Here is a 17,760-nt window from a genome sequence, read left to right on the forward strand (position 1 = left end):
TTATATTGCTGCTTGGCAGTATACTTAATAAGTTTAAACCTAAAGTTATTAAGTTCATAATACTTCAATATTAATCCGCCAAGCTAGTCCTTCTATGCTGACTGACGTCGTAGCCGTCTTAATAATTTGCGATCGCTTTTTAAAGGCTGATAATTTAAATTAGGACTCTAGACGAAGACACTACACAATAAAAAAATAATTTCTTCTACCAATCAAACCTACATTGTCAACTTAAAAAAAGTAGGTCAGTGTGCAGTCGGCGTACAGTTGTCCGACTGCATAAGAACTACAGTTGAGAAACATTCGCACCGTGTGCAGCCTTACTATTACATTATACTACCTCAAATGCTTTCCTAATGACTGGGCCCTAAGAAGAGGTGTTTTGTGGTTATCAAAATACTAGCGCCCCACTATTACAGAGACCTAATGGTAAATTGTCAGCTTTAAAATATTATTTTTATTTTTTGTTGATACTATCACAATTATGAAAAACATTTCGCAATTAGTGTCTAGCGTTTAGAAGCGAGCAAACGTTAAGAACAATGGGATGTTGTGAGTAGATGTTATATAGATAAATAAGGATTTACTCTTGAATACATGTTGTATATTATAATAAATTCAGATTTATACTGTGCAAAATTTTAATACTATTTGTCTATGAATAATATGGACATCAATTCGATTACTTGGTTATTTGGAGGCTCTAATGGTAATGTTAAACGTTGCTACGAATAAAATATGTAGTAAAAATGGACGCTATCCATTAAAAAACTGTAACTTTCAAAAAGTTTAGTCTGATTTTAATAAAAGTAAAACATTGTTAGTATATAAAATATCAAAACAGTATTTATGTATGCAATCGCTCACTGTAAATGACGTTCTTTTTGGGAGTTTTAACTTGTATGCAGGAGCAGATGGCTCTGCATGGTGAAAACATTTCATAATCTATACTAATTTTAAAAGGAAAGTCTAAAATAAATACCTATGTCAAAATTTGAAAATCCTTCACGTTGTGTTAGTTTAAAAAGGCAATCCGTTTTTTTTAATACATAGCTTCAGGCTTAGCAAAGACAAAAGACGTCTTCAGTAATATATCCATTTTGCCTGTAAAAATATCATTATTTTTATAGACGCGAGCAAGCTGGGAACACAAAAGTAGTGCTTCTAAGAAAGTGTCATAACGGTAACATGTCACAAGTAAATCTTACTGGTAGCGGATACGGAAGTAGAAGTGTAAATACCATAAAGATTTCAACGAAATAGTTTTAAACAGAGCTTGTTTTTGGTGTCGTAATTGCACTTAACACAACACAAAACTGCTAAGAGACGCGCGCCCCACCACCAAGCAATCCGCGCGCGCGTCTCGTCAGAAACGGAAACAGATGTAAAAAAGCGTGCGGTACTGCAGCAGTTACGGTAGCAGAAGCAGAGGTCTGTTCCATCACTTCACAAAAGACGGGTTTTCCATTCTAGTTAGTTTTGTCTATTGGCGCTATTGCTAAGCCTGACTACAACAACGGAATCGAGAGCAGCCAACGAAATTAATTTAAAATAATCTGATATTGGTAATAATTTTTTTACACTTGCAAAACTGAACAGTGTTTATTAATCACGTTGAATGTATATTTATAAAAACAGTGTGCCATGTATTCTATAATAAGTTATGTGAATGTGATCCACACTCTGATAATTCTTTATGAACAAGGTATTCTGCCACAGGTAACGAGCAACGCAAACTGAATCTTTGTAGGATTTTGTAGCAAAACTAGCCCTTGTAAAAAAAAATAATTTTAAATTATAATAAAGAATTTGATAGTTTTCATATTTTTAAGTTTGGTACACTGAAAAGATATATCAATATTAATCTCTTATGTATATGATTATTGCTCACGTGGATGTTCTGTCTAAAATATACTTAGACATAATTTTCATTACTTAACTTTAAAAGTATAGCTACATAGAAGAAAAGTGAAACTGAATTAGAAACGTTCTGAATTTTTCTCGCTAGATAGCGCAATAATTACTTTTTCCGATAAAACGAGAAAACTATATCTGGGATCCCGATGTATGTTTTGTGTTGGCGTATTTTGTGCGCATACTTTAATGTACTAAACGGTGGATCAAACTAAAATAGTTATTTTTGATACAGTTGCTCAAAACGTGGTATTTTTCGTACTACAAATCGTGCCGAAAGTTGGATTTTTTCGCACTAATGCTTTTTACTTTTCCATTTTTTTTAAATTTACTGTTGTTTTTAAGTCTTAAACATAGAACTAAAGACGTTGTAAAGAGGTTTCCGCACTTGTATCCAAAATAACTATTTGGATACAAGTGTGGAAAGTTAGTCATTATCCACGAGTCTAGAGGCTTCTTGGCCCGAGCCAGAACCGAGGGTCAAGACTCGAGACAAGTGAAAATGACGAACCCTTACGTGTATCAAACGATGTTTTTTAATACATTTGCGAAAAAACTACATTGAAAGTAAAATAAAACAGTATTTTTAAAAAACTCACTTTATTTCTTTGTCTGATAAAAAATCAGAGTACAATGGCAATTGTTGCCAGTATTCAGCCACATTAAAATTACTATTTTAGTGCCGTGCTTAGCGGTCTCGCGTAATAGGTACTCACCTCCGGTCATAGTTAATACTCAATCAGCCATCTTTATGGAAAATATTTTGGTATTTTTAAATGTAACCCGTTGTTTTATAAAACACCTATGCAATTTAAAGAAATAATATGTTTTTAAGTAAATATAAGTTTTAATGACGAATGACTTACGTCACAAAGCCCATAAATATTAAATAAATATACAACCTCTTTAGTTCCATGTTTAAGACTTGAAACAACAGTCAATTTAAAAAATGGTAATGTAAAAAGCACTAGTGCGAAAAATCCAACGTTTTGAGCAACTGTATTAAAAATATACAATACTTCAAATTTATTTTTACATAATTGTACCTTACTACGTTGAAATAAAGTTAAAATTTTCAGTTCGGCAAGAGTCAGTTTATATAGCTTACTGTAAAATATAGTGTGACATGTTTAAGAATAATTCCGGTGAAACGAGCAAATTTTCTTTGGATGATTTTTATATAATCGTCAAAAAACCAACTTCTCATACAAACCAACTGCCTAATAATAAATGTATGGGACGTTGATAAGTTTTCTTACGAAATTTTATTTGGAAAAATATGAATGTTGTTGCTTTCATCTATCTAAGCGCCTCTCATATAAAACGTTATGTGCGACTATACACGTCCGTTTTTTCCATCCGATAGTCTAATCCGACTACCGGAAGGCGCTCGTACCATATAATTGTATGAACACTCAATACACGTCCGATCCGATTATCGGATCGGAGTCGGAAATAGTGTCCGATTTTATTACCCATCCGATTGTCTGAAGGCGCGCTCTTTATACTTTTGCGGGGGACGAAATACACCTCCGATTCTTCCCTCCTAATTTTTTTTAAAATTTATTGCTGGCCATGGAAACAAAGTACTTCAGCCGAATTCTTCCCTCCGATTTGCAGCGTTGGCAATGCAAATTATTCAAAATCCCCAAAAATTAAGGTTATAAATTTGGGGAGAGCAATGGCCATATTTTCCACATTACGTAATAATATTTATTCATTCTCTGAATTTATTATATTATTATTGTTACGCTTAAAAATATATCAAATAATTAAGAAAGTCTAAATCTGCCCATCTATTACGTATACGTTATGCTATAATTAGAAATAAACTCAATCAGTTGAGTTAAGATTAAACCTTAATATTTAAGCTTGACGAGTGGCATATTGTGGTATTAAGGTCTATCCATACATATTCGGGCCGTGCCCGGGACGTGGACGGGCCGTGCTTCATCAGGGGCTTAAAAAAATATCGTTGCGTTTATATGACTATCGTTCACACATGTCCGTGTCCAGGCGGGCGCGCTGGGACGGGCCCGCAGTTCATACAAACTATTGTAATCCAAACAAAATCCCCAAACGAGTCGTTGAGTAGAAATTCCCTGTATTTGGGGAATTCTCCATAAATTGGCAACACTGCAGTTAGTTCAGAAAAGTCTAACGCAAGAATCGGACGCCTATCGGACGTGTATTGAGGGAATCCGATCCGATAGTCGGAGCCGACTATCAGACACGAAATCGGACGTGTTTTACCGCACTAAGACTAGTATATCAATCACACCAGGCTTGTCTTTCGCGGTACGCGGTTAACCGGCAGGTTTTGTTATACTTCCTGACACGTCTTTCTTAATTCGCTTGGTTATACGGCTGTTATAAAATTATTGCCTTTATCAGTAGTATGTTATTTGGGATACTTTGTCATGTAATAATAACCTATGAATAGGTATTATATTTCTTATTTATTGAGATGTATAATGAATGTTAGGGCAAAAAATTCGCCGTAAAATATTTTAAATTACTTCTGTACAAAATGTATTTGTAGTTCGATAAAAGAATAAATATCGAAATGATTATTTTGTTTTATTTAATTAATTTCCACGGCTTATAAAAACTATCTTATTATAACTAATTGTACTAACTAACAGTATGATTCACATAAATTATTAGATGTCCGAAATGTAAACAAAGAGGATAACCGAGCAAAATAGTACATTTTTTCCTATTGTTGGCGATAATAAACTCTTACAATTCTTTCAAGCTATAAGATAAAACTTCGAACAATTAATATTTTGTAATATAAAAAATACAATAATTATAATAAAAAAAGACTATGTTTAAGGTTGTAATAGTACATTACGATATTAGTGCGTAAAGATGGTTTATAACATGCGAGGCGGAGTTTTTAATTGAGCCGAGCATGTTATAACCTTAGAATAATAACGCATAGAATGATAGTTTCATATCAAACGAACTGTCACAAGTGAGGCAAAAACCAAATTCATGTAGGCGTAAGCAACTTGTAACTACGCTCGTCGGCACGCACACAAATATACAAATAATGATGCCATGGAATAACATTTCCCTCAAAAGTGGGGAAATTGTATCTTGCTTAACTCATCATTAAGTTAAAGGTGCCTACAGATTTGCCCGACATTGTCGATCAGGTGCCTACAGATGTGCTCGGTTTTGTCGATGAAAAACGAATATAGCACTTATTTGTAAATCCAAGATGGCGGACACGATTTTTCAAAATATGCTATATGGGTATCCTTTTCGAGGTATTTGGGGATGCTCATTACGAATATGGCACTCATTTCTAAATCCAAGATGGCGGACACGAGTTTTGAAATAAATGCAATATGGGTATCATTTTCGAGGTACTTGGGGATGCTCATGACGAATATGGCACTCATTTCTACATCCAAGATGGCGGGCACGATTTTTCAAAAAAATGCAATATGGGTATCATTTTCGAGGTACTTGGGGGTGCTCATTACGAATATGGCACTCATTTCTAAATCCAAGATGGCGGGCACGATTTTTTCAAAAAAATGCAATATGGGTATCATTTTCGAGGTACTTGGGGGTGCTCATTACGAATGTGGCACTCATTTCTAAATCCAAGATGGCGGGCACGATTTTTTCAAAAAAATGCTATGTGGGTATCATTTTCGAGGTATTTGGGGATGCTCAATGTGAATATGGCACTATTTGTAAATCCAAGACGGCGGGCACGATTTTTCAAATAATGGCAAGTTGGGTATCGTTTTCGAGGTATTTGGGGGTGCTCATTACGAATATTGCTTTTGTTTGAACTGTCGTGTTTGCCATCTTGGATTTAGAAATGAGTGCCATATTTGTATTGAACATTCCCAAACATCTCGAAAACGATACCCAACTTGCCATTATTCGAAAAATCGCGCCCGCATCTTGGATTTAGAAATAAGTGCCATATTCGAAACCTAAAACCGAAAATGCCATAAGCAAACATTAAAGAAAATAACTGTTAAAATAGATTAAACAATCGCTTAAGAATGCTCCCCTTTTAAGAAAATAAAATATTTTAATATAAAATATTTCGCTTGAGTTACGAAAAGAAAGACATATAATAAGCTATCAAAGTTGTACTGGTGGTGCCAACACTATAGTAGAAACAAATATATAAGTACTGTAAATTTGTTGCAATATGTGCTCCAATTCAAATAAAATTAAAATAAATAATTATTCAATAAAGCATGAACGCAGAGCCGTTAAAAGTATTATAAAATAATTAAGTGTCCCAATCACTTACAGGAGTTAACGAAAACATTTAATGTTTATTAAAGTAAATATTAGTTCAAGATGCGCAAATAAATCTAAATTACAGGCACCACTAAAATTTACGTAATATAATTATTTTGATACAGAATAGCAAAATGGGGAGAAAAAAAATTCGTTACTTTGCAACACTTTCGTATCTTGTTGCCGCGAAATTATTTTTCTGTTTTAGTGAATATTTACATAAAAATATGAGTTGAAACGCATTACTTACTTGTGGAATGCGATGTTAGTGTCTATTTTATGTTTGTCTGTTGTATTTTTACACCCATTTACCGCACATTTCGTCATTTTTAGCAAAAAATTTTGGAGCTGTTCGCGGTGCAATATGACCTTGAGCACTAACAGCCCGCGCGCTCCTGGGACGCGTTTGGAACCCTCTAACTTGCCTCACTTAGCGTGTGCGGGCTAGGTTTCTATGCGTTATTATTCTAAGGTTATAACCAATACGCACGTATATCGTACGACGTTTTTTAACACATTTGCGAGGAAACAGAAAAAAACATTTTATATGTTGCTCATCTTCATTATTGAAAGTTATCATTTTTAGATATTCACAATACAAGTACAAAGAAAAGAAAATTTGAGAAAAATGGCGCGAGGATTATTTTCTACCGTGGCTGCGTGAAAATGTTGGCAAAGACGCTAGAGCATGCAGCCAAGTTTTTAAATTACCAAATAAACTGTTTTTTTTTTAAATAAACTCAATCTGTGAATGCACACTGTTGCTTTCCCGCCATTTTAACAGCGCGCTAGCGCTGCCTACTGACTGGCGCCGCGCGGCGATTTGTTCGAAATTTGAATAGCAACAGCGCGCTGCTCACTAGCTGGAGTCGTGGGGCGACGATCAGTTCCATATTTGAAATGGCAAATAATACTGTTATGGAATTTGTATGGATTATAACTTAACTATTTGCTTTGGTAACACACGCGTTTTTTATGACCCGCTTTACATATTTAAAACCGGTGGAATTACATCAGCTTTACGAGCAAGGGTGTTAAAAATAATTTTATAACATATTTGTTCGTAAAGTGGCTGAAATCACACCAATTGCAATATCGTAATGTATTTCATTACGCACTTGTGCGTTATTGTAATGTAAAACGTACGAGTGCGTTATTGTAATGTAAAACGCACGAGTTTTTTTTTAATAAAGTAACATCCACGGTTTTTTAAGATGCTCCGTCTAAAAATGAACGATACTTTTTTAAATCTTTGCAAAGAGTTTTTATGTTAGAAATATATAATATATTTTTATACCTTTGCCTAAAAAAAAAGTTGATGCGCGCGCATGGCTAATTTGTGGACAAGTAAAAATTATTTCGCGCGCTTTTTCTTTTCGCTGTATTGTTTTTATTTGAAAATGTCGTCAAGTAGTGATGAATTTATTAATTTAACACCGCCACAAGTCTTAAACGCAGCGAAAAAGGCTACTCTAAGCCTCTTACCTGAAAGATCGACCGATAGATACTTACAAGCGTATCAAAATTTCATCATATGGAAAACAAGCAAAGATGCAAATACATTTTCAGAAAATGTGTTTTTAGCCTATTTCATGGAACTTTCTCAAAAATATAAGTCAAGCTCATTGTGGTGCTACTATTCAATGCAAAAAAGCACTATGAAAACAAACCATGGTATTGATATCAAGTCATACTCCAACTTGATAGCATTTCTAAAAAGACGCTCAGATGGCCATGTAAGTAAAAAGTCGAAAGTATTTTCGACTGACAATATCAAGAAGTTCCTAAAAGAAGCTCCGGATTGGCATTATTTGGCAACAAAGGTCAGTTGAAACTAAATTACTGTTATTAATTTCTTTCACTTTCGTATTTCTTTACAATATAGGTGTTTATACGTTCTTTTTATCTCTTTTCAGGTTGTATTAATATTCGGTATAAATGGTGCATGTAGACGTCAAGAGTTGGCAAACATAACAACTGTTATGTGATGTCGAGAACCATGGGCGGGTTCTTCTTGTCCAGGTCAAAAACACAAAAAATAAAATTCCAAGGTCGTTCACAATACAGGGGCCTTTTTACGACGTAGTGAAGAAATACGAAGCGCTTCGTTCAACAAAAGCTAATTCAAAAAGGTTTTTTCAAAATTACCAAAATGGAAGATGCACTAACCAACCCATTGGCATTAATAAATTGGGAGCAATGCCGAAAGAAATTGCCACTTTCTTAAATTTGCCTCAAGCATATGCATACACAGGGCACAGTTTCAGAAGGCTACATTGTTCGCCGATTCAGGTGCGGACTTATTGACACTAAAACGCCACGGAGGCTGGCGGTCAAGCAATGTAGCCGAAGGATACATAGAAGATTCGATAAGAAATAAAGAAGAAATTAGCTCTCGCATTACAAGGAACTTAAATTTGGAGTCAAGTGTTGACTTTCAACCATCTACGAGCACACACGCGTACATTCCACCATCGTCGCCGCAGCCGCAACCGCCTCCGCCGCCGCCACCGACTGCAGAACTCTGTGGTCTCGTTTCTCCTACTTTCACTCAAGAAAGTAAGAGAGAGACTGGGGTGATTGTAAAAATGCCAACTGGCAACGTAACAATCACTTTTAAAAATTGTTCAAATTTATATAACTGCTTTAACAAGTAATTGAAGATTTATTCGTTTAAGAAAGTCAGAGTCTTATTTATTTCCTCGCAAATATGTTTTATAACGTCGTATGACATACGTGCGCTTTGAAAATTACAGCCTCTGCTTTCTTATAGCCCTCGCTTACGGCTCGGGCTAGTAATATCGCCTCGGCTGTAATTTTCAACTTACCGCACTTATATCATAATGTACTATTATGACACTGGTACCACAATCGGGATCAAAAACATTTTCTGTACCGCCGTTTTGTTGTGTCAATTGAGCGTGTTTTTTTGCGTTTGTTACATTATTGTGTGTTGTTGTTAAAGGTTTTGTTTATTGTTAATTTTTTATTTCATAGATAAATCAACAACGCCTTTGACATTTCACGACATTTCATTTTTACATTTTGGACATCTATTTACTTCGTAGGATGAAAAAAAAAATAAAAAAAGGAGCTACTTAGGAATGAACGTGCACACTTAAACAAGATTTATTTATTTATTTATATTTAACGAACAAATGGCGGATTTCTTTAGTGTCGTACCATAATCTATCGATAAGTCATTATCGACATGCAAACATTTAATTAAAGTAGATCAATATTCCATTTGGGAATATTATAGGTTAAATGGGAATATCCGGGAATGTCACATGAAATTTTGAATTTTTGCTCTGCGTTTACAAATACTCAAATATTACGAAAAGTGAATTTGCACAGAAAAAATGTAATTTGAGAGTATATAAAAAAAGAGAAAACTTTGAAATATAAATCTCGAGATCTCCTATACATTTCCAACCTCAAGATTCATATTTTCATAAAGAAATTTTTAAACAGTTTCCAAATAGTGTAAGCTTTTTTGTATTTATGCATTGGTATGGAATTAATATTAGTGACTGATTTAAGTGAATCTTTAATACTTCCATGTAATTTTGGAAATAAATGAAAGTAATAATATTCATATTAATATCAACAATAATATTATTATTATACGTTATCGACTGTCCCTACGTATACAATCGAAACTTAAACAATACACTTTTTTTTACTAGCGTAATCTGCTTTTAATAGTATTATCTTTCGATTGGGAAAACAATATAACATAAAATTTTATTAGTTTTCATTTTAGAAACACGTACAGTATCAAATGTCTGCCGCTGCTCCCTTGTAAATTCGCGTATTTCAACTTTCATCCGTTTAGGCGGGATCTGAAAGCGCGTGAAAGTAATTGAGCCGGACGCAACTAGGACTATCGATTATTTACGCCGCCCGCGCTAACCGCGCGTCTGTTATTTGTCATTTATTGGTTGTGAATGCGCTAAAATAATGATTATGCGTTACATATTTTAAGTAAATAAGTGTAACTACTATTTCAAGATGCATAAAGGTAGATCATCCAACGTATTGAATTTTTTTAAATCGAAGTAATTCCAACCAAATCCAAGTACGAAACACTGTTCCAGGCCAGTTTTTTAGATTTATTATTTGCTCATAATTATAATTAATACCATTATGTGTATCTACATTTTAAATATTAAGTTAGACAAAGCTATACGCACTAGATTTGTAAGAAATTGTAAGTATTTTCATGTAATAATCTCTTTGAATTCTCTTTTTTACGTATTACCCGAGTAAACCGTCGAAACTCGAAGTTTCTATTTTATTCAACGGAGTTTTGACAATAAGTTATATCGTAAGTCGTAGTTTCAATACTTTTTGGATGTTTTAATCGAAACTGTTTGTTTCGGTTATTAACATATTTTTATCATCATCGAAAGTGATAGTATCGCTCATTTACGTAGATAAAAATGTTTAAAACATCACCAGAATTGCCAGTTTTCGGTACTTAACGTTGGTGAAAAAGTACACAATTCTCGAGGTACTAGTAAATACTTCACAATTTTTTTTGTTTTAAATTTAATATATTTTTTAAACAATGTAATTTATAATGCATCTTTGATTTAATTACTCTTATCATTAATATACAGTATGTTTTTTTTTGCTGGGATAGTATGGGGAAATCCGAAACCTGGAATAATAAAATATAACAGTCCATCTTATCTGGCCGAAAAACTGATCTGGTCTCGCGACGTGAAGAACCGGTTCACACGGGATTCGGCCTGGTCGCTCGCGGTCCCCCAACATCGCACCAATGTGTTTCGTGGTAGCTTCAAATTCGCCGCATCGAAGTGCTGGAATGACTTGCCGCCACCGCTTCGAAGTCTGAAATCAGTGCACACCTTTAGATTTAAGTACAAGGTATACCTTTTGGATAACCAAAAGAGCACACTCTGATAATAATCGCTTACCTCACTGGTTCCAGACTCGAAGCGTAGGCCAATCGTCCAAGTCCAAGGTTTTGCAAACTTTCCGTTTTATCATTGAACCCTTCATAAGATTGAGTCACTATTATTATATTATTTTCTTGGTTCGAAATGTTTATTTATTTCTCACACATTATTTAGTACTTACTGCACAGAATCTTAATTACATCTTCATATAACATATAACATATTTTTAAACAATGTAATTTATAATGCATCTTTGATTTAATTACTCTTATCATTAATATACAGTATGTTTTTTTTTGCTGGGATAGTATGGGGAAATCCGAAACCTGGAATAATAAAATATAACAGTCCATCTTATCTGGCCGAAAAACTGATCTGGTCTCGCGACGTGAATTACGTGATACCTATTAATTAAGTAATTAAATTAGTTTACACTTATGCTGTTTTATTTATCTATGTATTCGTTTTATATGTATATCTAGTGTAAATATTTTTATATATACCAAGCCTCACGCACATGTTAGGCATGTATTTGTTTTGTTTGTGCTCGAGTCCGTGCTTCACTCATATCGGGCTTGCTGAAAACCAGCGCTGCAGGCTGAAATCTATGAGCCTGTAGCTAATAGCTGAGCAAATCCCGTTTGCGTGCGCCGCGACACGCATTTATTATTACATTTATTATTACATTTTTAATATTTTTTTAATTTTTTTATTTTGTTTTAATCATTATAATTATGTTGTAACTTTTGTTGTAAGTCCTGTATTTTAGTTTAAAGTTTATAATGTTCTATTTTAATTTTAAGATCATGTGTGTCTCGGTGCTTACGCAATAAAGTATTCTTATTCTTATTCTTATTCTTAAAACCATAGGAGATACTAGGAAACTTCTAAGGAACCATTATAAATCTTTTTATTTGGTCAAGCGTGAGTTCATAATTATGATACTTAGAAATGAATGAAAGGTCATTTTTAAAATTTTGAGTGACTCAGTTTTTTGTAAGATTGTACCGAAAGAAAAATTCGGGACTGTAGAAACGACCAACCTAAAATGAATTAATCCGTACAGGAAAAAGAGCATACTTTATATTACATACTTCTAACACTTTTACACACTGGTACAGATGACTATCATCTTCGACTAACTGTGGCACGGTGCGAAGCGCGTGATATGGACTCTTATAAGGCCGAAACACACGCGATTGAATTGATACAATAACAAAGGTTCATCGGCTGAAAAGCGATACAAAATTTGTTGAAAGCGACGATCACAATTTCTTATACCAATTTGTAAGAACATTTGTCGGCAATCAGCAGAGAGCGCGACGGCAAACAAACGAAAATTCAAAAGAATAGTAAACAAGTCAACTTGTAGTTTGGGACCGCTATGTAAAATATCATTAAACGTGACTCCACAACTGGTCCTAGAGCTTGCGTCTAAAACCGAGCGTAACTTAGTTGTCGCTCTGTCTAAGCGAACAACTGCGTGATGAGGTATAATATAAGCGGGCTGATTTTCAATTAAATTATCAAGCGGTGCGGGAGACAAATAACCTTTATCTAAATATTCTCGAATCACGTTATCATACGCAGAGCGTAATTCGGGAGCGGAATCTAACTTTTTTCCCAAGTAAAAGAAGCAACATTTAGCACAGTCGAGCTACTTACCAAGTTTAAAAACGTCGTCTCGAAACGGTAATCCGACTGTATACCTTCCAGTCTTCGGATCGCGCGTGTTAGTCTCAGTGTAAAAATATTCACACTTCTCTTCATCGAGTGAGTTGGTCGTCGAGCGAGCGAGCGAGCAGTAGGGGCCTCGTCGAGCTGCCAAAATTGTTTTAACATTGACTCCAAAAAGTCTCGATCCGAAGAAGAAACAGCGTGCATACAAGTAAGCGACACGCTGTTATTATGTGTGAGTAAAGCGGGCACCGTACCCATAACAACGTAACCAAGTACGGTTTGTATAGCGGGAGGCGATGCAGAATTACCATTTACAATGCGCGGTAACAAAAGAAGCGGGAATAGTTGCGCCCCGATTAAAACATCAATACGACTGGGTCGTCAAACAACTTATCAGCGACCGGTGATCCTTGTAAATAAGGCAAAGCGGTAACATCAACAGGCGCGGTAGGCAAGTTGTCTTGTCAGAAATATTGTCGACAACGAGCGAAGAAGCGTTGTATTTCGCTGCTGTGTCTGTGATTGAGTGTAAAAGTGTCCGATTGGCTGCTATTGAGTAAAGAGTCGTTACAAGATCGTGCGTTGTTGATATTTTCAGTTTATATGCCGACAGACTGCAATGACAATATGGTCGAATTCACGGACTGCCTGGCGGAGATCAATGCTATAATTGAGTGTTAGGATACAGAATCTATGTTATTGTTGGGAGATTTTAACGCGCATCCCGGTGAGCCCTTTTATATTGAACTAACACAGTTTTGTGCTGAACAATCTTGGTCTTGTGTTGATTTAGAACTTTTACCCATGGACTCACACTTTTGTGAGCGAGGAGCACGGTTGCAGGCGGTGGCTCGACCACTGTATCGTGACTAGTGCCGCGAGGCAAGTTGTAGTAAATACGTCAATTCTGTATGATACGTACTGGTTGGATCATTTTCCTGTTGTAGTGCAATGTAATATTGATCTAATTAAGCCAAAAAGTTTAAAACATGTTTATAATAATAGTACGGTGGTGTGGGGTGACCGAGACTCTACTCAGATTGCCAAGTATCACGATTATTGCAACATTAAACTGAAGCAAATTGATTTTCCTCAAGACCTTAGTAATTGTTGCAATAAAATATATTGTATCTATTCTGACAGACGCGGCGTTGATTAGTTTAGATGTAAATAAGAAAAAAAGGGAAAACAGGTCACGGGTAGGAACCGTTATGTCCGTGAGGCTCATGAGAGGGCTAGGTTAGATTTCCAAAACTGCATTCTGCACGGTCAGTGTTGGGCGTTAATTAATTAAATTTCAATCAATAATTCAATCAGATTAAAAAATCAATTGCAATTGATTTCAATTGAATTGATTTTAATTGCAATTAAATTTGCAATTAAAATCAATTCCGGCCGGTTGGGGGCCCCGGTTGGAGGCCCCGGTTGGGGCCTCGGTTGGGGCCCGCTTGGGGGCCCCATTTGCGGGGCCCGGTTGGGGTCCCCCGGTTGGGGGGCCCGGTTGGGGGCCCGGTTGGGGGCCCCGGTTGAAGGCCCCGGTTGGAGGCACCGGTTGGGGGCCCCGGTTGGGGGGCCCGGTTGGGGGCCCGATTGGGGGTCCCAGTTGGAGGCCCGGTTGGGGGCCCCGGTTAGGGCCCTAAGCGGGCCCCCAACCGGGGATCCCAACCAGGGTTCCCAACCGGGGCCCCCAAGCGGGGTTCCCAACTGGGGCCCTCAACCGGGGCCCCCAACAGGCCCCCACAACCAACGCCCTAACTCTATAAATTAAATAAATCATAAATTAATCATAATTGTCAGTTTTAATTGTTAATCAAAAACATTGAAAAGATTGAAAATTGATTAATTGTTAATTGTAGATATTTGCGACTAACGATTGATCAATTGTTAGTTGCGAGAACCGCAACTAACAATTGATCAATCGTTAATTGCTGTTTCGCAATTGACAATTAATCAATTGTCAATCTTTAATTGCCAGAACAATTAAATTTTGCCCAACACTGTGCACGGTAAACCCTCATCGGGCTCTATCCATGATGAGATGTGTCAATCCAGAAAGCTGTTCAAGGCTAAATTGAATTGATGTCAAAACAATGAAAAGCAAATTAAGAATGACATAATCGCTATAAACACCATTCCTATAAAAGCTTTGGACCATTTTGGAAATCGGTAAACAAATTAAATCGCAAGCCAGATGTCCCGGTTACTGTCACGGGAGCCCATGACCATAGGGGCATAGCCAACCTCTTCCGAAGCCATTTTAGAGTGGACTCTTCTCAGGAGTTTAGTTCTGGGGCCGGCGTTTCGGAGAACACTGTAACCATCTCTACAAAGGAAGTAGTTTCTATAATAAAATCTATGGTTAGAGGTAAGTCGCCGGGGCATGACGGTCTCAGCTTTGAACACCTGCAGCATGCTGGGGTACACTTACCTAAGATACTTGCGATGTTCTATACACTATGCATTAACCACTGTTATTTAACTGCCTCCGTGACTGAACGGTTGCCATGCCGGACTGCTACGCAGAGGTCCCAGGTTCGATTCCCGGGCCGGGAGAAATATTTGTATGGCCTACATTTGTTTCTCTCGTGAGTTTGGGTGTAATTTGTGGTTGTCTATATGTGTGTCTGTGGCACCCGCGACACAGGGTTTCCCTAATGCGGGGCTATGTTGAGTGTTTGCGTTTGCGATCTCATGCGTACAATTGTGGTGCCTATTGTAAAAAATAAGACCGGTGATTCATCTGAACTATCCAATTATAGGCCAATTTCATTAGCAACCATTGTAGCCAATGTGCTGGATAGTATGCTGAATGGTCACTTGGATAAGCACCTCCGTTTAAATAATGCGCAGTTTGGTTTTAGGCCAGGGTTGTCCACGGAGAGTGCTATCTTATGCCTGAAGCGCACGGTCCAGTACTACACAGCTGGAACGACGCCAGTCGGATTTGTCGAAGGCTTTCGATCTGGTATCGTACGATGTGCTGTGGGACAAGGTAGTACGGCAGACAACCTTGCCTTGTGAGATCACGGCCCTTTTAAGGTACTGGTATAACCACCAGAAGAATAGTGTGAGATGGGCGGGGTCTCTCTCTGATGAGTATGGGTTGGAGTGCGGGGTGAACCAGGGGTGCTTAATCTGTCCGAGACTATTTAATTTTTATATGGACGGGCTAATCGAGGAGCTCAGCAATACCAAAGTCGGATGCCACGTTGAAGGCGTTTGCGTCAAGAATATCAGCTACGCAGACGATATGGTGCTGCTGAGCCCCTCGATAGGTGCTCTCAAGCGTCTTCTGCACATTTGTGAACGTTATGCGGTGGCCCATGGACTCAAATATAATGTTAGTAAAAGCGAGTTGATGGTTTTCAAGGTAGGTAGCAAAACCCATACTGTGCCGAGGCTCACTCTCGCAGGTTCTCCGTTGAAAACAGTTACAAAGTTTAAATATTTGGGTCACTGGGTCACTGATAACTTTAGCGATAATCTAGACATAGAGCGGGAGCGGAGGTCGTTGGCCGTCCGATGTAACATCCCGCAGCCCGCAGGTTCGCGCGGAGTTCAAAGGATGTGAAAATTACTTTGTTCAAAGCTTTTTGTGTCTCCTTTTACTCGTGCGGCCTGTGGTTGGACTACACGCAGGGGGCGTACAATGAACTTCGCGTGCAATACAACAACGCGTTCCGTGTGTTGTTGGGGCTGCCGCGGCGGTGCAGCGCGTCCGGCTTATTCACCGAGGCGAGGACTGACGGTTTCGCAGCCGTGATGAGGAAGAGGTGTGCCTCCCTGGAAGCACGGTTACACGCCAGCCCCAACCGTATCCTGAGCGTGTTTGCGAGCTGCTCGGACAGCCCAATGTTGGCCCGGTGGAAGTCATTGCACGTTAAAATATGAACGATGTTAATGTTTCTAATTTTTATTTTTTCATTGGATTTTTATTGTGTACTAATATTTAGGTCCTTAAGATATTAATTTTGTTTTACTAACACTTTTATATGGACCACCTTCAAAAGTCTGAAATAAAGTTATTTTATTATTTATTATTTATTATATTTAACTTGCGAATTAAAACGAGAAGAAAACTGAAAGGTAACAGAGCCCTTAACGGCGTTCTCTGTCCCTCCAATCCCTTTAACTGAGGAAATGCAAGCGTAGTTTTTTGTTAAACCCAACGTTCATAATAATCAACAGTAGTAACATTAGTTGGCGAACCACTATCTAATAAACAACGTAAGTATTGTTCCTTAATAGAGTTATCCCGAATCATAATTGTAGCAGTTGACAACAACAATGTCGCGGGCGCAGTACATTGCCGGTCACGTATGAGCGTGCTGTGATTAGCAATAGTATTATAAAGGCGCGGAGCAGCAATGGAATCGTTACAAAGCTGAACGTCGGCCGAGTGACATTATCTATTCGTCTGCGCGTTGTAGGTGCTAGCGCCGCGTGTGAGATCGGCGCAGTCTGTCTCTGTCCGAAGGACTATTGAAATGTAAAAGAGTGTGATGTTTATTGAAACATATCTTACACTTGACCTCTGACTGACATCCGCGTGCTTTATGTTTAACAATTTAAGACACGCGTCGAGCTCTTTCACACATTTGAATCGATCACTCGGTGACATATTAGCGAATGCGGGACATTTATAAAGATGTTTGTGTGTAAAATTTTAAATAAACTGTTTTGCGACTTATTACTGCTATCAATAACAACGGGATATGAGTGGGGTTGCGGAGCGGGTTTCAAATGTCCTTTATTGCTATTATAAGTTTTATTAGCGGTAACTATTTGGATTAGAATAATTCCTGCTATCAGAAGCGGCGGTGTTTTGACAAATCCGATACTGCTCTTTAATAAATTTCACAAAATTACCAAATTTAGGAATTTTTGTCATCAGACGAATACCTTTCGAATAAACGTGTGGTTTCAGAATCCAACTTCTGCGTCGCGATATAAAATA

At 37.2% G+C, this 17,760-nt stretch overlaps 1 protein-coding gene across 1 annotated transcript; it reads left to right on the top strand.

The window, feature by feature from the left end:
- The first annotated feature begins 15,963 nt into the window (after positions 1-15,963).
- LOC113226036 lies at positions 15,964-16,694 on the top strand. The gene is made up of 2 exons (XM_026458544.1): positions 15,964-16,348; positions 16,393-16,694. The coding sequence occupies exons 1-2, from the start codon at positions 15,964-15,966 to the stop codon at positions 16,692-16,694; spliced, it is 687 nt and encodes a 228-aa protein (XP_026314329.1).
- Positions 16,695-17,760: the final 1,066 nt, after the last annotated feature.

Source organism: Hyposmocoma kahamanoa, unplaced genomic scaffold (assembly GCF_003589595.1).
Source record: "Hyposmocoma kahamanoa isolate Upper Pololo Valley unplaced genomic scaffold, ASM358959v1 100021, whole genome shotgun sequence".
NCBI classification, from domain to species: domain Eukaryota; kingdom Metazoa; phylum Arthropoda; class Insecta; order Lepidoptera; family Cosmopterigidae; genus Hyposmocoma; species Hyposmocoma kahamanoa.

Coding starts and splice junctions, on each gene's coding strand:
- LOC113226036 (XM_026458544.1), top strand. CDS start 15,964: ATGGACGGGCTAATCGAGGAGCTCAGCAATACCAAAGTCGGATGCCAC. Junction 16,349..16,392: donor TAACATCCCGCAGCCCGCAG/GTTCGCGCGGAG, acceptor CTTTGTTCAAAG/CTTTTTGTGTCTCCTTTTAC.